The 11,853-nt window shown below is 51.4% G+C and overlaps 1 protein-coding gene across 2 annotated transcripts; it reads left to right on the plus strand.

Moving 5' to 3' along the window:
* The first annotated feature begins 4,632 nt into the window (after positions 1–4,632).
* Positions 4,633–7,562, plus strand: DLX1 (distal-less homeobox 1). Of its 2 annotated transcripts, XM_006866636.1 has the most exons (3): positions 4,633–5,143; positions 5,814–6,013; positions 7,149–7,562. In XM_006866636.1, the coding sequence occupies exons 1-3, from the start codon at positions 4,831–4,833 to the stop codon at positions 7,398–7,400; spliced, it is 765 nt and encodes a 254-aa protein (XP_006866698.1). In that variant the 5' UTR covers positions 4,633–4,830; the 3' UTR covers positions 7,401–7,562. The 2 variants fall into 2 exon arrangements, with proteins under 2 accessions (XP_006866698.1, XP_006866699.1); XM_006866637.1 differs by lacking the exon at positions 5,814–6,013 and having other exon boundaries at positions 4,831–5,143; positions 7,149–7,225.
* The last annotated feature ends 4,291 nt before the right edge of the window (positions 7,563–11,853 follow it).

Raw genomic sequence — 11,853 nt, forward strand, 5'->3', positions numbered from 1 at the left:
GGCTAGAGCTGGCGGGTTTAACGGCAGCTCCAACCCGCTTTAGATATAGGAAATCCGATCCCACACCCGGCATCTTCCAAGGCCAGTTCCTTCCTTTGCTTGCCCTCCTCAGAACCCGTTCACACCCAGACTCAGGGATAGGGAGGAGCTGGCCTCAGGAAGCCACCCTCTGGCCTTGGTTTTAGGAGCAAATTCAGTGAAAGCGTCAGTGCGCTCAATGGTTATGAGAACTTTAGTTGAAGCGGGTTTTGCAAAGTTGCGCTCCGCTGAAAACAATTTGGGGGCGAGATTGCCAAGGTGAGGTGGACACCTGTAATCTTGACAGTAGGCGTGGGTGATCAGAGACCAGGGAGTCAGCTCCTCTTTGAGACAGAAAGGTGGGGAAGGAGCTAGGGGAACTGAGGCCCTGGAGTGCGCTTGGAGGAACAGTGGAGAGTTCGAGCTTTACCCTGAACTCAGGACTTCCCTGAGTCTCCCCCAAACTCAACCTCGGTTTCTCTGTGTCCAAGGATGCAGATTTGGGGTAAAGTCAATTACACTTCTAGTGGGTCTAAGAGCGAGACTAGATCAAGAAGGGGTTGGGGATTTACAAGGGACATAGAAAAAGCTTTTGGGGTGCTCTGGAGATGATCAAGAGCCATAGACTGGAGCCATTCGGAACACTCTGGATTCCCTAGAGAAGAGAGTCCCGCTGCCCTTGGGAGAGATTTGTAGAGAATGACTTCACTTCTCTCCTAGAGCAATAGGATTGTAACCATTAGCGCCCTATCTTATCTGCAGATCTTGGGGAACTCTGAGGTTCCCCAAGAATAAATGTATTAAGACCACAGGATTTTACCAACCTCGGGAGTAACACGCTGCTTCTGCAATTATTCCTAGATGGGGGTCCTTATATGACACTTTCTAATCCCATTTATTATAGTCCCGTCGTCCAGTCAGCTCCGACTCAGTGACCCTGTCAAGGGTTTCTCAAAAGCGGCTGGTAGGTTTGAACCGCAGACCTTGTGGTTCGCTGTCCAGTGCTTATCATACAGCGCCACACCAGTACTCCATTAAAGTGACTAACAACATCTAAATATATATGTCATATTTAACCGACTATATAAATTTATATGTAGGCTCCATGGTGGCGCAGTGATTAAAGCAGTTGGTTGCAACCCAAAATTTAGGCAGTTCTAACCAACCGGCCTCTACACAGGAGAATGATGTGGCATTCGGTTTCTATAAAGATAGTCCTATAAAGTTCTACAAAGGTAGTTCTACCCTGCTCTCCGTGTCAGAATCGACACAATGGCTTCAAGTTTGTTTTTATGGACTTTACATGTACACCCCTCCACACACAACTATATCTCACCAGCACCAGCCAATAAGCAGCAGTAGAAAACAAAGTTGAAGGAGAATGAACTGTGTTTGAAATTAAGATTGAATTGAGGTTGAAATTAAGGAGAATTAAAAATACCTGATACACACCTCCCTACCTTCTCTGCCGGCTGAACTGGCCCCAAATCTCACCCTGGAGCCTCTAGAAGTCCAGTCACAATCGGTTGCACCACCAGGCACTCAGTCCTGGTAAGTGTCTCCAACAGTTCTACTCCAAATTCAACACTCTGGATAAAAGGGAGAGTTTTGTTCCCTCTCAGAGTTGGGACATGCAAAAATTTAGTAAAACAGTCGTTTCAGAACAGGTGTCCACTTATAGAATGGGGGGGGGGGGTCCAATCCACTCTGGGATCAGAGAGGAGATACAAAATCGCACGTGGAGAATCTAGCCAAGGTAGGGAGACTCCGCGCCTCGGGGACACCCGCTCAGAGCCCCTCCCCAGACTTATTTCTTTGGGGCTTAGAAATAGTTCTGGGAGTGTAGAAACTCCTTTACCCACACACAATTCACTTTTGAAATAAGCAACACTGTTTCCCAAGGGCTTGCACGCGGGGTCTTTGTTCCTCCCAGTCAGCCAGGTCCCCGCGACATGAAAGACTTGGATCCCCCTTCCAGATGTTGAGGGAACGAAACGCCCGGAGACGGTCACGATAGGCGACCGCCTCGCTCCCCTTTCTCGCCCTTCAAATCTTGGGAATAAACTGGTCCTGAAGGGGTAGGCCCTCGAGATTTCTCACGCCTTTCCTTCAGCGCTGGGAGTTGCCAGCCCGGCCCCAACCCCGAATCCAAGCCCGCCCGGCGTTGATCACTTACGTGGGCAGGGCCCGGGAGGAGCGCGCAGGAAAGCCGGGACCCGGGCGGCATCCGCATGGCTGAGTTGGGCGCACCGCGTGGCACTTCACACCCCAAAACAGGCTCTAGGAAGGAGCAATTAAAACCACAAGTGTATCCAGAAAATCAGGAATACCCCAGTGGCTCCGGGGGTTGTCTGGTGGTGAAGTCATTAGTTGGTTGTTACTACAAAGCCTCGCCGTGTGGTTCGGTGATTAAGGGAGGGGGGGAATCTTTTAAACATTGGCAAACCCGTTATTGGTTTGGAAGATTTGGGTTTGTTTTGTTTTGTGTTTGCTTTTGTTTCTCTTTTTGCTCCAACCACGCTGCCTGAAATATTTCTGCTCCTGAAATATTCCGCGCCCTTAAGCCAAAGAGGGATTCTATGGGCAGCAGCTGCTGCTACCGAAGTTAAAAAAGAGAGAAGCCCCCTCCACTGATATCTGTAACGACAGGACCGATGTAATTTGTTTTGAATGTTCATTTTTATTGGTGTTCTCTCTTTGCCAAAATGTGCCTGATTACAGAGGTTTTTGTACTATGATCATTGCGCTCTCCAGACAGGGGAAGGTGCAGCGGGGAAGGTTCAGCTCAGGCCAGATCAAATCTCGGGCTGTTTAACGCTGAAAGGCTGCATGTTGCTATTAGTGTTAAATATATGGCTAATTATGCGTATGAAAATTAAACATCAGTGTTATGCTAATGGGGAGCCTTCAGCTGCGGATTCGAGCACTTGAGACTACCATTTAATCAAATGAATCAGTAACTAATACATCTGCACGTGTGAACTTTCACAAGATCATTTCCCTGTTCCCGTCACACCGCTAAATTATGAAAGAAATAATTATCAACACTTTCTAATTACCTAACAAAGTGATTTGGGATTCACCGTGGGACTGTCGGGATGGGGACCCAACAGCCCCTAGCAGCCCGCTGTAGTGTGTGCCACGTCGCACGATGGTGGTTATGTGGTTTGAAGGGGTGGAGTGGGGGTGTGAGTGTGGGTGGGGGAGACTTTAGTGTGTGTTGCTGTACCTGGCGCCCCAGTAGTTAGAAAGCGCCTTGTCAGCTCTTGTCTCCACCAGCCCTATCCCCTAGGACAGGTGGAGCCCGCTTGGGTCACAAGAGGTGGGGGAGATCCTGTGTGTCAATGAGAGACATATTTACACATAGATATGTGAGCCTACTAAATGCCTGAATTTGCCCCCAAACACAACTAGTTGCCATCGAGTGATTCCGACTCATAACGACCCTATAAGACAGGGCAGAATTTCCCCCATAGGGTTTCCATGGCTGTAATCTTTAGGAAGCGGAGGGCTTCATCGTTCTCCCGCAGAACGGCTGGTGGGTTCGAACCACCGACCTTTCGGTTAGCAGCCAGCCACTTAACCATAGCGCCACTAGGGCTACTTATTCGGTGTCCTCCATGGACTCCTAAACCTTGGATACTCTCAACAGAACCCAGGAGGCAGGAAAATGACCACCTGACGTCCAAGGTCCAAGTCTCAAGCAGAACTAAACCCACCGGCCTGGGCTCCACGCATCGCAGCGCCCTCAGAGCGAGTCAGTGCGGGGCGCACGGCGCAGGGGAAATGGGGAGGGGAAGAGGAGGCGGAGGAAGGTTGGGAGGGAAAGAGGGGGTGTGTATTGGGGGAGGCGGTGCGGCCGCCTTTCCTGGAAGGAGAAACGCGGGTTTCTGGCTCTCTGCGCACAGTGCTTTCATCAGACCGGTGCAGTCTCGCGCTGGATTGGCCAGCTGGGCCGAGAGCAATGCTAGCGGGCCCCAGGGAGCGGCGGCGGCGCGGCGACCAAGTGAGTGAATTCGTGGGTAGGGACCCAAATCCCGATCCCAGGGCTGTGGCGGAGCGGCCAGGGACCAGGAAGGTGAGGCCAGGAGGGTGCTGTGTGAGGCCGCAGGCGCGCTTGGGAGTGCTGCGCTTTGCTCGCCAATTCGGGCGCCCCCAAACTGTGCGACTCCCGGCTCAAGAAGCTGCGGAGAGGCTCCAGGGAGTCCCCAGGCTCAGCGGCCATCCGGGACGGCAGCTGCAAGAAGCGGCCCGGGGGTTCCTGGAGCTGGGGGCGGGTTAAGGGTGGGGACAGCTGGAGAGAGGGCGGTGGCGCGGAGTTGCTGGTTGGTTTCTGGGGAGGAAGGCGCGCTGGGGAGGCGGGAGACTGAAGAGTCGCGGGCCGCGGAGGTCCGGGAGTGGGCGCCGCAGCGCACTGTGCGCCCCGCAAGGCGCGCTCTATTGCAGAGGAGCCCGGGCCGCAAAGTGTGAACGCATCTCTCCCGAGGCCCGGCAGCCCTGTCCGCTCTAGTCCAGTCGAGCCGGAGCATCTCGGACCAATCCCCGGTGATTATGCAAGACAGCGGACCAATCAGCTCCGCCAGCTCATGAATATTTATGACCTTGGCTGAGTCAAAGCTTTGAAGCGAGTTTGGGGAGCTCGGCAGCATCATGCTTAGACTTTTCAAAGAGACAAACTCCATTTTCTTATGAATGGAAAGTGAAAACCCCTGTTCCGCTTAAATTGGGTTCCTTCCTGTCCTGAGAAACACAGAGACCCCCAAAAGGGAAGCAGAGGAGAGAAAGACCCACACCCAGACCCAGCGAGAAGAGATGACCATGACCACCATGCCAGAAAGTCTCAACAGCCCAGTGTCGGGCAAGGCAGTGTTTATGGAGTTTGGGCCGCCCAACCAGCAAATGTCTCCTTCTCCCATGTCCCACGGGCATTACTCCATGCACTGTTTACACTCGGCGGGCCACTCGCAGCCCGACAGCGCCTACAGCTCAGCCTCGTCCTTCTCCCGACCGCTGGGTTACCCCTACGTCAACTCGGTCAGCAGCCACGCGTCCAGTCCCTACATCAGTTCCGTGCAGTCCTACCCGGGCAGCGCCAGCCTCGCCCAGAGCCGCCTGGAGGACCCAGGTACGTGCAGTAGTCGGGAGAGGGAGAGAAGTAGGTACAGAGGTAGAGGGGGAATGACAGAGCTAGAGAAAAAGACAGAGAGTACAGGGAAACGGGGAGAGAGAAAGAGGGCGCGGGAGCAGTGGAGGTTGTGGGTATCAATCTGTGGATTCTTATCATAGCAAAGAAATTTTGTAAGAAAAAGAAAAAAAAAATCAACCAATTAGCTACTATGCAGCCAAGGTTAAATCCAAGAGCGTCCCCTGGCACTGTCTGGGCCTCTGGGCGGCTTCGTACGCCGAGCACACAATGCCCCGCTGGAAAACAGAAACCCACATGTGCACGTATTAGTCTTGGTAATTATTTATTGCGTGGCGCTATAAACAATGTATGCAATTAAGGGTAATTAAACCTCAACTACCGCCTGCAAAAATAGCAAACTTTCCCTGCAAAGGAAGGAGCAGTGCGCCTGGGAACGGTCCCAGCCCTCCTGGAGCGGCCTGGGGCGGGCCCTAGGACTTTGCGGGGGCCCTTTCCTGGTTTGGGGAGATTCTTGAGCATTCTTTTCCTGGCCCTGCTTCCGCCAGCACTTGGTAGCCACTTGCCCTTGAATCCCCAAACTAACTGCGGCTCCCCTCATTTACAACGGCGCCCGCATTAACAACGACCCCTGCTTTTGCTGTTCCTCCAGGGGCGGACTCCGAGAAGAGTACGGTGGTAGAAGGCGGCGAAGTGCGCTTCAATGGCAAGGGGAAAAAGATTCGCAAACCCAGGACGATTTATTCCAGTTTGCAGTTGCAGGCTTTGAACAGGAGGTTCCAGCAAACTCAATACCTGGCTTTGCCCGAGAGGGCGGAGCTCGCAGCTTCCTTGGGACTCACGCAGACGCAGGTACTTTGCCGCTGCCCCGCCGCCACGCTGCCAGCGCCGGGGCTTAATTTCCTGCTGTCTGGGCCTCAGAATCGGGGTGTCATGTGCGCGCGCGTGTGTGTATATCTATGTACACGCACGCGTGCACATACACTTACACACTCGCGCGCGCAAGCGCGTCCGTTCACCCCTGGCATCTCTTCTTTCTGCCTTATTTTCTCTGTCCTGGCTTTGCCGCTGCTCATCATATCCCATGCTGCCTGTCACACACACAACCACCACCACCCAGCCCTGGGCCGGCCCAGCCCAGGACAATCTGATTAGGGCGGGCGGAGGAAGGATTTCCCTTCACATTCTCTTTGGGGACTCTGAGGTCACACGTGCCCTAACAACTGAAACAATGGAAGCCGGGCTTAATCCCTCCTTTGCCTTTAAAGTGTGGGGCTAATCACTGGGGCCTGGGCTCTCACCTCTTTCTCCCTCCCCCTTACCGATGGGGGGGGGAGGGTCTTTTCTTTTGCCCTCACACTTCCCAAGACCCAGACCCTGGTGGAGACCCAGGCCTCCCTTCCTGGATTTCTCTGAGACCTATGGGCGCCCTGACCGCGACTGGCGCAGGTTTCTTACGTTGAGCCCGGGGTTAGAAGCAGAGCTGGGGAGAGCCCACAGATCCTTAGAAAAGGTTGTTTTGAGTTCACAAAAAGTTCAACAAAACCATACAGTCTCTCAGCCAGCTCCCAACTCCAAGGCCGAAAGGACGGTGCCAAGAGAAGGCAGCCCGCTTTGCAAATAAACGTCATCCACTCCTTTCTAGGTTTTGGATTCTTTTATTGATGTGCTGTGTATTGGAATTGCTGGCGCTCGGGGTTCTGCAGGCCACTGTGTCTTCTGCAAACCGTCCCAGACATCGGGCTGCGGCCCTGCAGGCGAAGGCCTGGGTGGCTGCTCGCCCCTCACCACCACGCCCCCCTGCGGGCCTGGGCTAGCTGCCCTGCCTTTGACTCTTACACCGCGGTGGGGGTGGGGGGAGCTGTCAGATCGCGCTGGGCAGCGGAGGCTGATCTCTTTGTCACCCCGCAGCCCTCTTCTCTCTTCCCCGAGACCTCAGAGGGCTCAGCCGCCCCAGCCCGAGACATGTTGTTGTCCACTCTTGCAGGTCAAGATTTGGTTCCAGAACAAGCGCTCCAAGTTCAAGAAGCTGATGAAGCAGGGCGGGGCAGCTCTGGAGGGTAGCGCGTTAGCCAACGGCCGGGCTCTGTCTGCCGGCTCTCCACCGGTTCCTTCTGGCTGGAATCCCAACTCATCCGGGAAAGGGTCGGGCGGCAGCGCGGGCTCCTATATCCCCAGCTACACGTCGTGGTACCCCTCGGCGCACCAAGAAGCTATGCAGCAACCCCAACTCATGTGAGGTTGCCCGCCCGCACCCGCCCACCTCCTTCCCATCTCCCCTGGCCCGGGCCCCTTCCGTCTCCCGGTCCATCCACCCTGTCCGCATGCCCTGGGTCCAAAGGAGATGGGCCCAGAGGGAAGGAAAAAGGGACAGTAAAGGCAGGACGCCCGCCGCCTCCTCCTCGGAACCACGCGCGATCCGGCCCGGCGATTTCCCCGGCGCCCTCAACCAGTGTCCTGGCCCCGATTCTGGCCTGGGCTGTGTGGCGACAGCAGAGAGCGGCCTCAGAGCGCAGGCACAACGGCTGGAAACAACTGGAGCCGGAGCAGCAAGACAAGTCTGCCCGACCCGACCCACGGACCCTAAGATTTGCAGGGTTATCAGGAACAAAAACAAGAGCAATGTCGGGGGGAGAAAAAAAGCAAAAGCTCTTTTCTGTCCTGTCTCTGTCTCCTTTCGCTCTGTGTCTGTGCACTGATGAAGTCGAGGTCCTCATCGATTAACCGTCCTCATTCTTTGGCCTCTTCAAATAGTAACCGGGTCCCAGCTCGGGAATACAGGGACGTTGTATCCTTTCGGACCTTCTCCTGGGCTCAACCTGGGCATCTGTGTAGCTTGTTCGGGAATTGGGGGGAAATGGAGGGAGGGGTTTTTATTTATTGAACCATGGACTTCGCCAAGGCTCAGAGTACCAGCCTAGTTCATGGTTCCATGGGGCGCGCCGAGCGCACAGTCCAAATGCACCGTTTACTTTAAATGTACCCGGACATATATGAATAAGGAGGACTTGGTGATTTTTAACTTTTACAGTAACTTTTGTACTTCGCTGGTATGAAGAGGTTGGAGCCTAATGATCTGCATTTTATGTGTCCGTATTATTTTTAAAAATCACAATAAAGAAAAGAGAAATGAAGCCAACGCGATTTTCTCATCTCAAGAGAATTGCGCTTGGTCACTTTGCCTGGTCAGAAAGAAAACTCTTTTAAATCCCTCCGTGGGGAGAAAAAATGGACCTAGGAACAGCAGACAGAAAACAGGCAGGCTTGAAAGAGCTCCCTGATTGAGTGGGCTTTAAAATCAGATAAAAGCAGCTTTAAAACAATGCCCAGAAGGTCGACCACAGAATAAATTCGAGTCATCACCCTGAACTGAACGCAGTCTCTAGTGCAGGATCTAATCGCTGGACATATAATTATTGTTATTAATTATTATTATTATTATTATTGTTCTGTAAACATGTTGCACAAGCTTAGCCTTTTTCCGTTCCGTTGTGTGTGTGTGGCTGTAAAACCCAATGCTTTGTGAAATGAGAATCTTGACATTTTACTTGTGAAAATTTGGAAAATGTGATCAATTTAAATCAACCGTGTTTTGTGTTTCTCTATGTCAAAGTTTAGTTTTATATTGAGAATGTTAACTTATTGCTTTGTATTTTTTGGGGGGGACTTTGTACATAAGTTATAAAGTTTCTTTGAGACAGTAAAATTATGGTTTCGAGAAAGCGCTGCTGTCTTGTGTGCTGGTCTTGGCAACAGGAACCGGACTGGACTATCTATCCCTTGGAACAAGTAGCACCTGGGCAGGCAACTGCTGTGGCAGGGACAGAATGGGGCACTGGGCGCTGGACACATTAGGTTATCTGCCCCACTTGGCTGTCCCTCTTACTAAGTAAGCTCTCCTGACCCTCAAGGCATCTGATCCCCACCTCAGTTGGAGAAAGGGGTCGTAGGGAAGAGGGACTGGAAACAGGTGCTTGACAGGCAGAGAGAGGGGCTCTGGAACCCAAAGGATGGTAAAGGCCACCTGAGAGGGGATGAGGGCAGAGTTCAAAGGCAGCTGGTCTGGAATACTTAAGCGCCCTCCACTTCTAACCTCCACTGGAGAGGCCTGGAAGTAGAAACAACCCCCTTTACCCCTCCCTCCCCGCCCCTATCAGGCTTCAGGTTCTTGGTCTTGTGAGGATACTAGATCCCCTGGGGGAAAAGGGGCCTGGAAGGACTCCTCTCTCGGGCTACCTCCCTCCAGGGGACAAGGGACTTCACTGGGACCCTTGCATAACTACTCCCACCCCACTCAAGCCCACGGACGACTGAGAGGCCCATTTCCGTCTAGTCTAATGCAAGCTCTTCCCTGCATCCCTGAGAAAAGGAGATGGCAAGGGAGAGGCACGTGGAACCCAAGAGCTGGTCAAAGCCACCTTATAAAAAAGTCTCGTGATCAGACTACTATAGAGGCATCCCCAGCTAAGCGCTCTAGTCAGTTTGAGCTGACAACCAGCAGCTCCCTTCTCCGCCTTGTGACTTTGCGACCCCAAAATCCCTCCAGACTTCAATCTCAGACTCCTCCATCGATCCCAGACAGCTTAGGAGAACTGCGGATCCTCAGGGCAGCACGGTTGCATTCCCGCTTTCCCCACCCGCCTTCCAACGCTGCTTCCCGCGGGGCTGGCCCTCCGCCTTTGGGGGACCCCTTCCAGCGCGCGGTGGGGAGCAGAGCCGAGAAGGCAGTGATCTGTGTTGTGACAAGCACCCATTTTTCAATTGGTGCTGGTGAAAGATCAGATGCGTGGGGCCCTTCCGACGCCCTTTGGGAAGGGGCGGAGGAATTGCGGAGAGAGGAAGCGAAGGGGGCCTGGAGGGTGGTGGGGGATGGAGTCTGGGACCTGGAAGCCCCTGTAGGCCTGGGTCTGGGCCTGAGCCTGGGCCTTTTCTTCTCCTTCTGGTCCACAGAACCAAGAGCGCTAGAGAGGAAATCAGACCACCGAGACCAGGAAACAGACCAGGTGGATGGGTCTCAAACACAGGGTGAACCGACTTGCTAGGCTGGGCTTGAGGCGCTGAGACAAGGGCTCTTCCTAGCTTCAGTTCCCCCTGAGAGGTGTGGCTTTGCTAGTGAAGAGATTTAGGTGAATTTCTCTCACTGATCTGACTCGGGTTCCTCAGACTGCAGCGCGGCCCAAGCCTGAAGCCACTGGCAAAAGCTGTTTGGTCAAGCGGATTTTTAATACTTTGAGATATTAGCTTATACTAATTTAATAATCTCTTGCTAACAGTTCAAATAGAGAAATTATTAGTTTTAGTTCAACGAAGGCGGTCTTTAGTTAGACTCTATTATAATTATAAGCGGTTGTACTTTTAAAAAATGTTAATCTCAATATAGGCCTAATTAATGCTGCCTTGTTACTGACAAGTAGTTCATCAAATATCTGATTCAAAGATTTTCATAATGAGTATATTAATTAAACTATGAATAATCTAAAGGTGGTTATATTTAAACAATACCTCATTATAATGATTAAATACTGATTTCGAATATTATGTCTTAACAATTGTCACTTAGAAAACACAACCTTTCCTTATGTATGAGTCTGTAATGGCAAAATGCAATTTTGGGATTTTTTTCCCCCTTGTTCAAAAAATGTGAACCTCATTTTAAAACACTTCTGAAATAGGTTACACACAGCTTAATGATTATCAAAATGACTCTTTTCTGCAAAAAAAGACCCCAAAGTGCGAGTACAGCTGCAAACCCAAGAGGGTCAGCATCATTTCACTGTATTCTCTTCTTGATTACAAGCCGGGCCCATCAAACACAACATAATTACAGTAATTTCAGGTTTATTTATTCTAATGCAGTTTCCCCATCTCTCTGGTAATTATGAGCAATTTTTTCGCCCAGGGAATCTTTTTACATTAACAAAAGAGATAACGCACTGAAAGCCAAATTTGCTGTGCATTGAGAAAAGGAAAAAAAAAAAAAAAAATCGAATAGGTGCGAGCTGCCATCTCTGCAATTCTCCGGTACCGGAGCCGGCAAATTGCTTGCAGGTGTATGGAGCAAGCTTGTCAATGGCCGGGCCTCCAAATTAGCAAATGCACAGCGTCGAAGTAATGAAGACAGACTTAGCAAAATTGCCAAACAACAGATACCTCTTTAATATCTTCTCTCACATGCACTCACTCTAAAAGGGGTAAGGGTGGGATGGGGGTGGGGTGGGGGTAGAAATAACAAATCCCACCCCCCTCCACACTGGCCCTGTCTTCCAAAAGCTTTCAAGAATGCCGGACACTGCAAGTTATTGTGTAATTGCAGCAGAACCCAGCTCCTAAATCTAGACAATATTTTTTAAAAATATAAAATTGGAAACATGTTTACAGTTCATAGCTTTCCCTCATTGATCATTATGTTGTATTTTTCTTTCTTCTTGGAACCTGCACCTGGGTTGAGTCTTTAGCCTTCCATATTCTGTACCAGTTTAAAGAGCCACAAAAAAAACTTTTTCCTCCTCACCTATCTACCCAGAAGTCTGAATTTATTTTCGGAGTGTCATTTGATGTAGAAATTAACTACAGACCTCCCCTTGTAAAATATTGTCTATGTTTGCCACCTGAGTGCTGCATGTAGAACCGAATGAAAATCAAGACCAAGAGAAATTAGGAGGAAAAAATATACAGAGCTCTCCCCGTCTCCC

The sequence above is a fragment of the Chrysochloris asiatica genome, unplaced genomic scaffold (assembly GCF_000296735.1).
Source record: "Chrysochloris asiatica unplaced genomic scaffold, ChrAsi1.0 scaffold00094, whole genome shotgun sequence".
Taxonomy (NCBI): Eukaryota; Metazoa; Chordata; class Mammalia; order Afrosoricida; family Chrysochloridae; genus Chrysochloris; species Chrysochloris asiatica.

What these genes read in the sequence shown, in the direction of transcription:
- DLX1 (XM_006866636.1), top strand. Translation starts at nt 4,831, where the DNA reads ATGACCATGACCACCATGCCAGAAAGTCTCAACAGCCCAGTGTCGGGC. An exon ending in GAGCCGCCTGGAGGACCCAG is followed by an intron (nt 5,144 to 5,813) that starts GTACGTGCAGTA and finishes CTGTTCCTCCAG; the next exon opens with GGGCGGACTCCGAGAAGAGT. An exon ending in TGGGACTCACGCAGACGCAG is followed by an intron (nt 6,014 to 7,148) that starts GTACTTTGCCGC and finishes CCACTCTTGCAG; the next exon opens with GTCAAGATTTGGTTCCAGAA.